We start from the raw sequence: 13,492 nt of genomic DNA on the forward strand, positions 1-13,492 counted from the left end.
GGCGGGGTGCAGGTGGTAGGGCGGCAGCAGCAACAGGCGGGCAGCAGCCAGGTGGGGCAGGCCTCTGGGTGGTGGGTGCTGGTGGGGTCCTCCTCCGGAGCGGTGGAGGGGAGAGGGAGGGCAGCCGGCAGGCCCCCCCCCCCCCCCCGGCAGCAGCAGCCAGCTGTGGTGGTGGTAGCAGTAGTGGTGGTGCAGAGCAGCAGCTGAAGCGGCGTCCGGGGGAGCAGGCCTCAACAGGCAGGCGGCTGGGTGGGGAGGGCTCTGGCCGGTGCAGAGGCAGGAACAGGAACTGGGGGGAGAAGGGAGAGAGCAGCTCCTGCACCCTGCTGCCTCTCCTCCTTCTCAGGAGTGTAGTGGGGCAGGGAAGGGGACACCCACGGAGGCGGAGGAATCCTTCTGAGAGCCATTTTGGGCACAGCCTATCCCTGGTCCTGCTGGAGGTGCAGGTACCTGTGAAAGGGGAGACAAGGAGTGGCCCAGGGGGTAGCACAGGCTGAGAGCAGCCCTAGGCCAGCACGTTGTGGGCGGGAGCCCCTGCTGAGCCAGTAGCAGCTTCACTGCTGCATCCAGGGCCCCTGGGCTGGGGCGCAGTGGAGTGGGAGGGCCTGTGGCCCCCCCTGCCACCCACCAACTGGGTGGCGGTCTCCCCCTCACCTCTGCTGCAGGTGCGCTCCCTGCCCAGTTCCTGAACTAGGAGCTTCTACAAACCTGTGTGTGTGTTTGTGGCCACGCCTTGCACCAGGGCCCTGAGTTAGGGCCAGGCCAGCGGTTTGTGTACCGCCATGCTTTGTATTAGAGCCTGGCCACTATTTGCTGCCCTGCCCTGAGCTAGGGTTGGGCCGCCAGTTTATCGCCCCGCCCTGCACCAGGGCCTGGGCTTGCGTACTGTGCTTTGGTGCCCAGCTGGGATCCAGGCTGGACCTCTTGAAGGGGCAGGACTAGGACTGTTGCCCTGCTCAGGGCTATGAGCAAGGCCGGGCATGCAAACTATTGCCTCTCACCCCGACCTGAAGCAAGGCCGGGAATAGACTCACAGACTCGGACTATTTTAAGGCACAGTAGGGCAGTAGGGTGGACTAGCCGCCCACTGCACCGGGGTGGAAGAACCACCTCCCGAAGGCCTACCGACCTACAGCCAACCAGCCCCCGGAAGGGGGGAAGCATAGAGGCTGTTGTGGGTGCTGCCAGAGGGCAGGGTCTCAAAGGATCCTGCCACCTGCTGTCTGAGCTAATTCCCAGGACCGACGGCTGGTGGCGCTGTGGCGGTAAGTGCACCCTGCTACAGTCCACTATTCAATACTTCAAACATTTTTTTAAATAAGATGACAAACTGTCTTTTGCTTAGTTCAGTTTTTTTGCCTCGCTTTGATTTTTTTTGGGGTTTTTTTTTTTGACTGAGTGTGGTCGAACAGGTACAACAGAAGGCTTGTTGGTTCATAGGGACACAGTGTAGCCCAGGATAGTTGTTAACACAGGAACTGGGAACAATCAGTACTATTCCTCTCGGGTTTTGGGGGGGGGGGGGGTGTCTTCTGGCCTTGTTCTCTGCCTCCCCCCATCTGAAAACCAGCTGAGACTGACCCCAGGCCCTAGTCCCCAGCCTGGAGTCAGCCCCACCTATCCCTTTGTTCCCTTAGCAGGGCCAGAGTTGCTTCTGTTGTCACCTGGCCCTCAGGACGTGAGAGGCTGCACATTCTTTTCCAGTGAGTCGGGCCAAGTCTTCCTCTCCCTGACCAGACAGCGTTGCCGTACCCAGGGAAACTGAGGTGTGTATGTACGTATGTGTGTGTGTACACACACACACACACACACACACACACACACACACACACACACTACAGAACAGCACAATGCCACAAGGCAAACCGAGTGAATACAGACAGGGTGAATGCGGTACCTGCTATGTCACATTCCTTCCCACCTTGGAGACTGGACTGAACAGGGCCACTCAGCTTGTGGCCTAGGGGAACTTCAGACCCCTTGCTCCGGGACACAGCATCCACTATGATAACACTCATTGACGTGGAGGTCCTCCATGTTTTAATCCTGCAGGAGCAGATTCCACCTCAGTGGTTTGGCGTTGGCCCCCTTCATCTGCTGCAGACAGGTCAGGGGAGAGTGGTTGGTGTACACCGTTAAGGGTATGTCTATACTGCAGAGTGTGTGGTGTGTGGTTTTTTGAAAAAACGGCTGTTTTTTCTGAAAAAAACTTCACTTATGGCCACACTGCAATTGCGTTCTTTCAAAAAAAAGTCAAAAGAACAGAGGGGTTTTTCTGACATTGGTAAACCTCTTTCTACAAGGAAGAAGCCTTTTTCGAAAGAGCTCCTTCAGAAAAAGGTATGCGTGGACAGCGAAAAGGGAGTTCTTTCGAAAGAAGAGGAAAAAGCACAGGGGCGCTGGTGGCCACTCCATCCATAGTAATCAGCTTACCTGCGAGATAGCGTCCATTCAGCGTGGACGCTATCTTTTGAAAAAGCAGATCCCTTTTTTGATGTGCTTTGGCAGTGTGGATGCTCTCTTTCGAAAGAAGTTTTTTTGGAAGATCTCTTCCGGAAAAGCTTCTTCTGAAAGAAGCCTGCAGTCTAGACGTAGCCTAAATATTGCCCAAATAGATATGGCTGCAGCTTTTGAAGGGCCTACACCATAGTTAGGCATTCCTTCTCTATAGCAGTGTAGCTCCTTCGAGAGGTGTCCCTGCGGGTGCTCCACATGAGGTGTAGAGCGTGCCAGTGCCTCTCAGAGGAGTTTCTTCAGCAGTGTCTCGGAAGGCCCTGTGAATGTGCGGCGCGCAAAGTGTGTGGGCTCCCTCGCTAGCTGTGCACACGCGTGGCCCCCGCCTCCCTTCAGTTCCTTTTTACCATCCCTAGCTGTGGCCGGAACTCCGCAGTGCTGTCCAGTCCTTAGCATACAAGCCGATATGAGCTCTCCCAGCTTCAAACGCTGCGCGCTCTGCAAGGACGCCATGTCTGCCTCCGATGGGCATGACGGCTGCCCGAAGTGTTTGGGGAGCTCTCACTCAGGCTACGTCTAGACTGCAAGCCTCTTTCAAAAGAGGCTTTTTCGAAAGATACTTTAGAAAAAGCTTCTTTTGGAAAAGAGCATCTAGACTACAAGCAGATTTTTTTGAAAGTCGCTTTTTCAAAAGAGTCTAGATGCTGTCTTTCGAAAAAGCACAGTTTGCATTCAATAGCACCTTTTTTTGAAAGTACTTTAGAAAAAAAGGTGTTATTCCTCTTAAAATGAGGTTTACCACCATCGGAAAAAATGCCACGTTCTTTCGATTTACTTTTGAAAGAACACAGCTGCAGTCTAAATGCAGGTGATGTAGCCTTTTTTCAAAAAAACTCTTTTTGGAAAAAAAAACCCTGTGGTCTAGACCCACCCAGAGCTTGCCCCCATTGTGTTAAAATGAAACCCCGGTCTCACATGGAGAAAGAGCTTAAACTGATAATGCTCCACAAGGATAACAGCAAGCGATGTGCCTCTGACCCACCCTCGGGGTAGAGCTCAAAAACCAACAAGGATAAGCCTAAGTCGCCTCAAAGAAGGGCAAGTTCATTACCTCAGCAACCCACCAAGAGGCATCCTGAGGTGGTAAAGTCAGACCACTCAGATAAGAACCATCTGAGCACGTTTGACTGCCCAGCTACTTCGGGTGAACAGTGTAGTAAGCCAGAAAGCACTTCAAATGCTGCACTTACAGAGGCAACATGCTATTCCGTGCCAGCGTTAAAAACTCTGGTAACACTGACCGTTATGACAGCTACACCGGTACCTCAGCCTCTCACGATGGCACCTAGAGAAGAGATACCGCATTCTGTGAACGCTGCCCCCTCCTCTCAGTAATTAGGAGCTATAGCTCTCCTTCTCAGCTCTGCGGTAAATACGGGCTCCTCTCAGCGCAGACCTCCACGTCACAAACTCCCCTGGTCACCTACAGGGAGAATAAAGACTTGCGGATTGACTCAACTCTTCACTCCCCTATATTGAGTGAAGATAGATACATTCAATCACTGCTTTCTGAGGACTCACATCCGCACTCTCCCCTCACGTGAAGAGGGAGAGGATTTTGAAGCTTTCTCACCACAGTTGTCCCCTCAATCACAAGGGGCACTGGGGACACACAGTTACGCAGAACCAGACCACCTCAGAGCGCAAATGACCCCCTGGGCTCCCTATCTGTGGATGCCTCCACCTGTGGCATACCTGCCACAGGGGCAAATGTGGAACCATCCTCCACAACAGCATAGAAAGATCATGTAAGACTAAGCATATAGATAAGCCTCTTTCACGCTCCACTGAATCTCCTTACAGATACACTATGAGGAGTGATGATGACTGCCAATACTCCCCTAGGTCAGCCACAGGATCTTTGGCTCACACATAATTACTAGCTGATATAGGGGAAGCAATCCTACCTCCCTCTGCTAACACTTCAGAGGACATATCCTCTTTCCAAGACTTATTTAAACATGTGGCGCAAGACCTGAATATCCCTGTGGAGGAAATACAAGATACTCCCCACGAGCTCACTAACATCTTACAATCCAGTTGGTCAAAAATTGCTCGCCCTATCAACCCAGCCATTCTCCAACCTGCAAAAACTTTATGGCAAACACCTGCCTCGATTTCCCCCATGAGCAGAAAGGCAGACCAAAAGTATTTTGTGTTGCCCAAGGGATCTGAATTTCTCTTCACCCATTCCCCCCCAATTCCCTTGTGGTGGATGCTGCACAGCAGAGAAACAAGCAGCAAAATCGCTCAACCCCATTTGATAAGGAAAACAAGAGATTAGATGCATTTGGCAAAAGAGTATACACTTCAGCCACACTCCAGCTGAGGGTAGCAAATTATTCAGCCCTACTTAGTAAATATGACTACAACAATTACAGGAAAATGAACACATTTATTGATGATCTGCCCGAAAGCAAAAAACTGCATTTCAAAGCCATCGTCTCTGAGGGACAGGCAATTTCACGTATAGCGCTGCAAGCGACGCTTGATGCAGCAGACACAGCCACAAGGTTGATGGCTACAGCTGTTCCTATGTGACGGGCCTCTTGGTACAACTCTTCAGCCTTCCCGTGACAGCTATAGACAGCTGTGGAAGATTTGCCATTTGAAGGGGAAAACCTTTTCTCCTCAAAGACCAATGAAGTTCTTCAATCCATGAAGGACTCCAGAGCCATTCTCCGATCCTTGGGTATCCAGGCTCCTACAACAAGAACAAGACAATATAAGTACCAACCGTGCCACAGACCAAGGTACCAGCAGCCCCCTTTCCAGTACCACAGACAGGAACAACCCCTTTATCAACAGTGGGGTCAAAATAGGCAGCAGAGGCGATGGTCCCAGACTAATACCCCCAACTGTCCGGGGCAATCCAATGAGCAAATTTTGAAAATATAGTCGAGAGATTGAAAACCAGAGTGCCATCTCCAGAATCCTTCCAAACTTTGAGTTTTGTTTACTCCCCTTCCATCATCAATGGGAATTAATTACCTCAGACAAATGGGTACTACAAACTATTTCCCTAGGGTACACCATCCTCTTTCTCTCCCCCCCCCCCCCCCCCCCCCCAATCCCATCCCTCTTTAGGGACCCATCTCATGAGATCATTTTACAACGAGAGAGATCACCTGTTACATATAGGAGCCATAGAACCGGTTCCACCACAATTCCACAGAACAGGTTTCTATTCCCATTATTTTCTCTTAGAAAAGAGGACTGGTGGCTGGAGACCCATCCTAGACCTCGGATCCCTAAACAGCTTCATAAAAAAACCAGAGGTTTAAGATGGTTACCCTAAATACAATTATTCCAGCTGTGGAGACGGGCACCTAGTTTTCCCCTCTTGACTTACAAGATGCATATTTTCATATTTCTATCAGACCATCTCATAGATGTTTTCTCCGTTTCACTTTAGGTTCAAACCATTTTCAGTACACAGTCCTACCCTTCGGACTCTCCACAGCTCCGAGAGTATTTTCCAAGATCCTAGCAGCAGTCACTGCCCACCTCAGGAGACAAGGAGTTACCATATACCCCTACCTGGACAACTGCCTAGTAAAAGCAAGGTTCAGACACGAGTGCCATCAACACACTCACATGGTGCTAGACTGTTTTCACTCTCTAGGACTTCTAGTGAACCACGCCAAATCAATGCTTGCACCCTCGTAGACCATCCAGTTTATTGGGGCACACCTCAACTCTATCACAGCCAGAGCCTGCCTCCCTCCCTCCCAACAGAGCCACTCACATCAGGCACCTGGCACTATCCCTCCAGGACATGCCTACAGTCACCACACTCGACTGCCTCCGGCTTCTCGGACATATGGCTTCGTGCAACCCAGTGGTGCCCAATGCGAGATTATTTATGAGGTGTCTCCAAGGCTGGCTCCTAACCCAGTACAAACGAAACATTCATTCACTGACAAAGAGACTGACAATGCCTCCATCAGTCAAGGCATTATTAAAAGGTTGGACGCCTTTGTCCACCATAACTATAAGCACGCGGTTCCAATCCACAGAGCCCACAGTGGTCATCACCACGGATGCCTCACTCACAGGCTGGGGCACTCACATGGAAGGAAGAACAGCTCAAGGCCTATGGGCTTCTGCAGAGTGTGTTCTGCATATAAATATTTTAGAACTCAGAGCTGTCTGCTGTCTACACGGACAAGACGGCATGCATGTTCTATATAAATCAACAAGGCGGAGCACGGTCTCAGCCCATGTGCAGAGAAGCCATAGCACAGGATATCCGATTATCTGCATGCCATCTACCCCGGGGCTCTCAATATGACAGCAGACCCCCTAAGCAGAGCCCTCCCCCAGGAACACGAATGGGAGGTGGACCATACAATCCTGCAAGAAATATTCAGCCAATGGGGCCACCCCTGTATCGGTCTGTTTGCCGCCAGATCCAACAGAAAATGCACAGTGTATTGCTCCAGAGCGGGCATGGGCAAACATTCCTTAGGGGATGCTCTGATTCTGACATGGAGTGCACCCCTGCTATATGCATTCCCTCCCTTTCCCCTCCTCAACAGAGTCGTCATAAAGATATGGAGGGACAAAGCAAATATCATCCTCGTAGTTCCGTGCTGGCCGTGCCAACCTTGGTTTCCCCTACTACTCAGGATGACACAAAGCCATCCAGTCACATTACCTCAGGTACCTCACATCCTCAATCACCTGCAAATCAGGACCTCTCACCCTCAACTCCCAATGCTCCATTTAAAAGCGTGGCACCTCAATCGTTCACTGGCATAGAGCTTCAGTGTTCCCAGCAAGTCCAGGAGGTGGTCGTGCACAGCAGAGCTCCTGCAACAAGGAAAACATATATCAGTAAATGGATGCATTTTACACACTGGGCCAGCGACCGCAAGATACCGCTGCAAACAGCCCCACTCCTGGTAATTCTGGAATACTTGCTGCACCTAAAGCAGTCTCATCTCTCTTTAGCCTCAATTAGAGTGCACCTAGCAGCTATAACAACATTCCACGCACCACTGGATGACACCACTTTATTTGCACACCCCACAACTAGACTCATAGGCTACGTCTACATTGGCCCCTTTTCCGAAAGGGGCATGCTAATTTTACAGGTCGTAATAGGGAAATCCGCGGGGGATTTAAATATCCCCCGCAGCATTTAAATAAAAATGTCCGCCGCTTTTTTCCAGCTTTTAGAAAAGCCGGAAAAGAGCGTCTACACTGGCCCCGATCCTCCGGAAAAAAGCCCTTTTCCGGAGGATCTCTTATTCCTACTTCAAAGTAGGTCTTTGTGGTGTCTTTGAAAAGTGTCCATGCAGCTTGCAGAGATTTTACTTTTGTCATGTACCTCTTAATTTCTGTTTAACTAACTTCCTCATTTTGTGTAGTTCTGCTTTCTGAAATTAAATGCCACAGTGTTGGGCTGCTGAGGTGTTTTTCTCACCACAGGGATGTTAAATTTTATTATATTATGGTCACTACTTCCAAGCGGTCCAGTTATATTTACTTCTTGAACCAGATCCTTTGCTCCACTTAGGACTAAATTAAGAATAGCCTCTCCCCTTGTGGGTTCCAGAACCAGCTGCTCCAAGAAGCAGTCATTTATGGTATCAAGAAATTTTATCTCTGCATCCTGTCCAGAGGTGACGTGTACCCAGTCAATATGGGGGTAGTTGAAATCCCACACTATTACTGAGTTTTTTAATTTGATAGCCTCTCTAATCTCCCTTAGCATTTCATAGTCACTATCACTGTCCTGATCAGGTGGTCAATAATATAGCACTACTGCTATATTCTTATTATTGGAGCATGGAATTACTATCCATAGAGATTCTATGGAACATTTTGGCTCATTTAAGATTTTTACTTCAGTTGATGCTACTTTTTCTTTCACGTATAGTTCCACTCCCCTACCAGCACGACCTGTTTTGTCCTTCCGATATATTTTGTACCCTGGTATGACTGTGTCCCATTGATCGTTCTCATTCCACCAAGTTTCTGTGATGCCTATTATATCAATATTCTCCTTTAAAGCTAGGCACTCTAGTTCACCCATCTTATTATTTAGACTTCTAGCATGTGTGTATAAGCACTTTAATAATTTGTCACTATTTATCTGTCTGCCATTTCTTTATTTCTTCCATACCCGTCGGCTTTCCCCCATCTCTTAGTTTAAAAACTGCTCTACAGTGTTTGTAATGTTCAGTGCCAGCAGTCTGGTTCCATTTTGGTTTAGGTGGAGCCCATCCTTCCTGTATAGGCTCCCCCTATCCCAAAAGGTTCCCCAGTTCCTAATAAATCTAAACATCTCCTCTCTACACCATCGTCTCATCCACGCATTGAGACTCTGAAGCTCTGCCTGCCTACCTGGCCCTGCGCGTGGAACTGGAAGCTACCACAGAGGTCCTGGATTTCAATCTCTTTCCTAGCAGCCTAAATTTGGCCTCCAGAACCTCTCTCCTACCCTTCCCTATGTTGTTGGTACCTACATGTACCACAACCACCAGCTCCGCACCAGCACTTCACATAAGTCTATATAGATGTCTCTAGAGATCCGAAACCTTTGCACCAGGCAGGCAAGTCACCATACGGTTCTCCCGGTCATCGCAAACCCAGCTAGTTACATTTCTAATGATCGAATCCCCCACTACTAACACCTGCCTTTTCCTAACAACTAGAGTTCCCTCCCCCGGAGATGTATCCTCAGTGCGAGAGGATACCATAACAGCCTCTGGAAGGAGGGTCCTAACTATGGGATCATTTCCCTCTGCCCCAGTTGAATGTTCTCCTTCCCTGAGCCTTTCATCCTCCTTAACAGCACAGGGGCTGTCTGACCGGAGGTGGGACAGTTCTACAGTGTCCCGGAAAGCCTCATCTTCGTATTCTTGGTCTCCCTTAGCTCCTCTAATTCTGCTACCCTGGCCTCCAAAGCCTGTATGTGGTCTCTGAGGGCCAGGAGCTTCTTGCACCGAATGCACACACATGCCACCCGCCCACAGGGCAGGTAATCATTCATGATACAGGGAGTGCAATAAACAGGATCGTCCCCTCAATATCAATTCTTATTGAAAACCGATGATTGGGCAGAAAGACATCTCCTCCCCCCCCGCCCCCAAATTTGACATGGCAGAAGCAACAAAAGCATGAAAAGGCAAAGAAAGAGAGACCTCTCCTTAACCAGACTCCAAGTATTTAGAAGTTCAAACAATCCAACCCCCTGTATTATGATAAAAGACCGCCTTGGCTTAACCAGGAGATCTTGCATGATCTAAAAATCAAAAAGGAGTCCTATACAAAGTGGAAACTAGGTCAAATTACAAAGGATGAATACAAGCAAACAGTACAGGTATGCAGGGGCAAGATTAGAAAGGCAAAGGCACAAAATGAGCTCACACTAGCTACAGACATAAAGGGAAACAAGATGATGTTCTATAAATATATTAGAAGCAAGAGGAAGACCAAGGACAGGGTAGGCCCACTGCTCAGTGAATGGTATTGGGAAGGGGGTAGGTTTAGAAGATAAAAGAACAAGTTAACATTCACTTATAAAAGTTAGATGTATGCAAGTCACCAGGGCCTGATGAAATGCTTCCTAGAATACTCAAGGAGTTGATAAAGGCTCAGATACCTCCTCTAGCTATCATCTTGGAAAAATAATGGAAGATGGGAGAGCTTCCAGAACACTGGAAAAGGGCAAATCTAGTGCCCATCTATAAAAAGGGAAATAAGAACAACCCAGGAAACTGCAGACTAGTCAGTTTAACTTCTGTGCCAGGAAAGATAATGGAGCAGGTAATTAAGGAATTCATCTGCAAACACCTGGAAGATAATAAGGTGATAGGGAACAGCCAGCATGATTTTGTAAAGAACAAATCATGTCAAACCAATCTGATAGCTTTCTTTGCTAGGATATCAAGTCTTGTGGATAAGGGAGAAGCGGTGGACGTGGTATACCTAGACTTTAGTAAGGCATTTGACATGGTCTTGCATGACCTTCTTATCAATAAACTAGGGAACTACAATTTAGATGGGGCTACTATAAGGTGGTCACCTAACTGGATAAACGTTGTCAGAGTTGTTATTAACGGTTCACAATCACGTTGGAAGGGCATAACAAGTGTTCGTTCTTCTTCAAGTTATGTCCCCATGGGTGCTCCACTGTAGGCGTCGGGTCGCCCCGGCGCCGCAGATCGGAGTTTTTCGTAGCAGTAGCCAATCGGGCTGCGCATGTGCTCTAGGAGCCTCATGCCGTTCACACCTTTTGCTTCACGCGTGTCCTGATCGCCCCTCATTTCCTTTGTTCCCGCCCTCAGCTGCAGACGGAACTCGTCTCGCGCCTCTGAGCCCTACGCTTCAGAGAGATGTATTTAGTTAGTATTAGAATTAGAGTTTTACAGTTAAATAGTGGATAGTTCTCTTCATCATTGTCAATTTTGGTTGTTTAAAAAAAATTATTTTAACAGGGAATTTTTTTTCTAACCGGCCTTCAGAAAAAAAAGAAGAAAGAGAGAATAAGAAGAACACAAAACCAAGACATTTAACCCCTCATTATGCTGGGATTCCAGCCATCCAACGGAGCCCCCTAGGCCAGAGAAGAGGCAGGCAAGCTCTCCCATATCAAAAGGCAGCAAAAAGAGAGCCTCTCCAACGCACTCCTTACCGCCCCGAATTAGCACCAGTGACAAGCCAGGTACTTCCGCCACTGCGATCATCCGTTCCGCTAAATGCGTGGAACCGAAGCCATGGCACGGGACACTGCCAGCACCTCCAACACTGGCACTGACACCGGTGCTGATTACTGCTCTGGCACCAGCAAACCCAAGGACAGCGGACAAATCCTCCACCTCATCCGCATCGCTGTCAACCACCAAGCCCCTGGCACCGACAAAGGCAATGTCAAAATCCAACTGTAGACCTCCCACTCCACATATCCCGGAACCGGTATTGTCCCCAGCACCATCGTCACCACTGTTGGTGCCACACTCCCCAGGGCTGATTGAGCGTTCTTCCTCTGAGCAGTACGCACACTCACATCTCAGCTCCTCATGCGCACCGGCACCGCACCCCAGGCAAATGAGGTATATTTGTCCTTCGCTGCCTCCTTCTTCCTGGGGCTCTGTCAGATCCCAGAGATCTCCAGTGCTGTCGGTGCAGAGCATTTTTGACGAGGACCGAAGGAGTGTCTCATCTTCCAGACAGTCCTCGCCCACTAGAGCATACTGGTCTGCCTATAAGCACAGGCGTCCCTATGACTATCCTCCATGGATGATGGAGTGGCGGTATCCACCTCGTTATTATAGGCATGGGTCACACCCTGCTGCCACAGGTCGACTTCCAGGCACCTTCCCAGTGCACCACCTACGTCATCTTCCAGACTGCCACCTTCTTCACCCCAGGGGTGTACACAGACCGCTGCGGACCAGAATGACACACAGGAGGGTCAAATAACAGATGTCGATGACCTTGCTAACCATGACACTTCACCTACAGATCAGTCTTCCTCATCCCCTGATGAGGCAGTTGTTCCAGGAGACGTATCCCCGGTAGATGACCTCAAACCGTTCCAAGAGCTGTTTAAAAGGGTGGCCATGAGTCAACAAGTACAACTCACGGAGGTCCAAGAAAAACACCACCACCTTGTTAAGAACCTCCAACCCGTACAGAGGGCCAAGATTGATAGACGAAGTGATGATGGAGACGGCAGACGAGATCTGGCAAATGCCTGCATCTGCCCCTCCCACCAATAAACGTGCTGATAAAAAGTACTTTGTTCCCTCCAAATGTCTGGACTTCCTATTTACCCACCCCCAACCCAACTCAGTGGTGGTGGATGCTGCCCAACAGAGATCCAAGCTACCTCAATATCGTACTACGCCCCATGACAAGCATCTGGACCTCTTTGGAAGGAAGGTCTTATTCATCTTCCACACTCCAACTGTGCATAGCATGTTATATGGCCCTTTTGGCAAATCACGACTTTGACAACTATACGAGACTGACCGACATGATGAGCCATCTGCTGGACAACAAAAAAAACAGTACTCAAGTCAGTCATCCAGGAGGGCTACTCTACGGCTCGTACAGCTTTACAGATGGCGCTAGATGTGGCAGACACCGCAGCAAGGTCCACTGTGACTTCGATTGTTATGCAGAGGGCTTCCTGGCTCCAAGCTACAGGAGTCCCTAAAGACCTTCAAGGGAAAGTGGAGGACCTTCCCTTTGATAGGGAGCAACTCTTTGTGGCAAAGACCGATGAGGTCCTTCACACTAGCAAAGACTCTCGAACCACATTCAGGACACTAAGGATGTATACGTCTCCCTATAGACATAAGAGATTCATGCCGTACCATTGTCACTGTGAGCCACCTTACTGGAGGAGCCAGCATAGACCCTATGACCAACCTTGCCCCAAACCCCGTGCCCAGAGGAAGCATCAAAACAACAACCGCTCCTCTGCTTCTCATCCTACCAAACAGCAGCTTTGAGATACTGGTCGGGGGCCTGCACGACATCTCCCATGTCCATCTTCCACAACACACCACTGGGATGCAGTGTGCAGTGGAGTGAGTGGGCCTACGTCCCCCCTGCCACCCCATGCTTGGGTGGCAGTCACCCCACTCGACGTTACTTAGCAGCAGCCTGAACCCGCCCGAGCAAGGGAATCTAGCTGGGCGCTCATATTAAGACTGTTAAACTGTTTGCTTGCCACCCCGTCCCGAGCTGAGGCTTGGGGCTCTGAACTGCTTGCTTGCCACCCCACCCTGAGCAAGGGCCTGGGCTCTGGACCGTTTATTGGCCTGTCGCCAGCCCTGAAGAGCTGAAAGCCACTGTTAATTCCCTAAAGAACTAAGCAGGGGTGTAGTGGCCGCCCACTGACCTCGAGGGGGAGGTGCCCCTCCCTGAGCCCTACAGGCTTACAGTCAGGATATTAATGGACAACACAACTACTATGTATTATATCAACCGTCAAGGTGGCACCTGATCCCGTTCC

The 13,492-nt window shown here is 49.6% G+C and overlaps 1 protein-coding gene across 4 annotated transcripts in view; it reads left to right on the plus strand.

Annotated features, from left to right (window-relative positions):
• The window catches only part of LOC102456320 (crk-like protein), an 84,435-nt gene that overhangs the window by 36,120 nt on the left and 34,823 nt on the right, over window positions 1–13,492 (plus strand). The window contains exon 3 of one of the 4 annotated variants that reach the window (XM_075915895.1): window positions 10,965–11,177. The exons of 2 other annotated variants lie outside the window; for them this stretch is intronic. In XM_075915895.1, the coding sequence (XP_075772010.1) occupies window positions 10,965–11,042 (78 nt within the window). In that variant the 3' untranslated portion in view covers window positions 11,043–11,177. Of the gene's footprint in view, window positions 1–5,929; window positions 10,934–10,964; window positions 11,178–13,492 lie in introns of those variants that run through there. One more of the 4 variants, XM_075915896.1, reaches the window with a different exon arrangement.

Source organism: Pelodiscus sinensis, unplaced genomic scaffold (assembly GCF_049634645.1).
Source record: "Pelodiscus sinensis isolate JC-2024 unplaced genomic scaffold, ASM4963464v1 ctg51, whole genome shotgun sequence".
In the NCBI taxonomy this organism is placed as follows: domain Eukaryota; kingdom Metazoa; phylum Chordata; order Testudines; family Trionychidae; genus Pelodiscus; species Pelodiscus sinensis.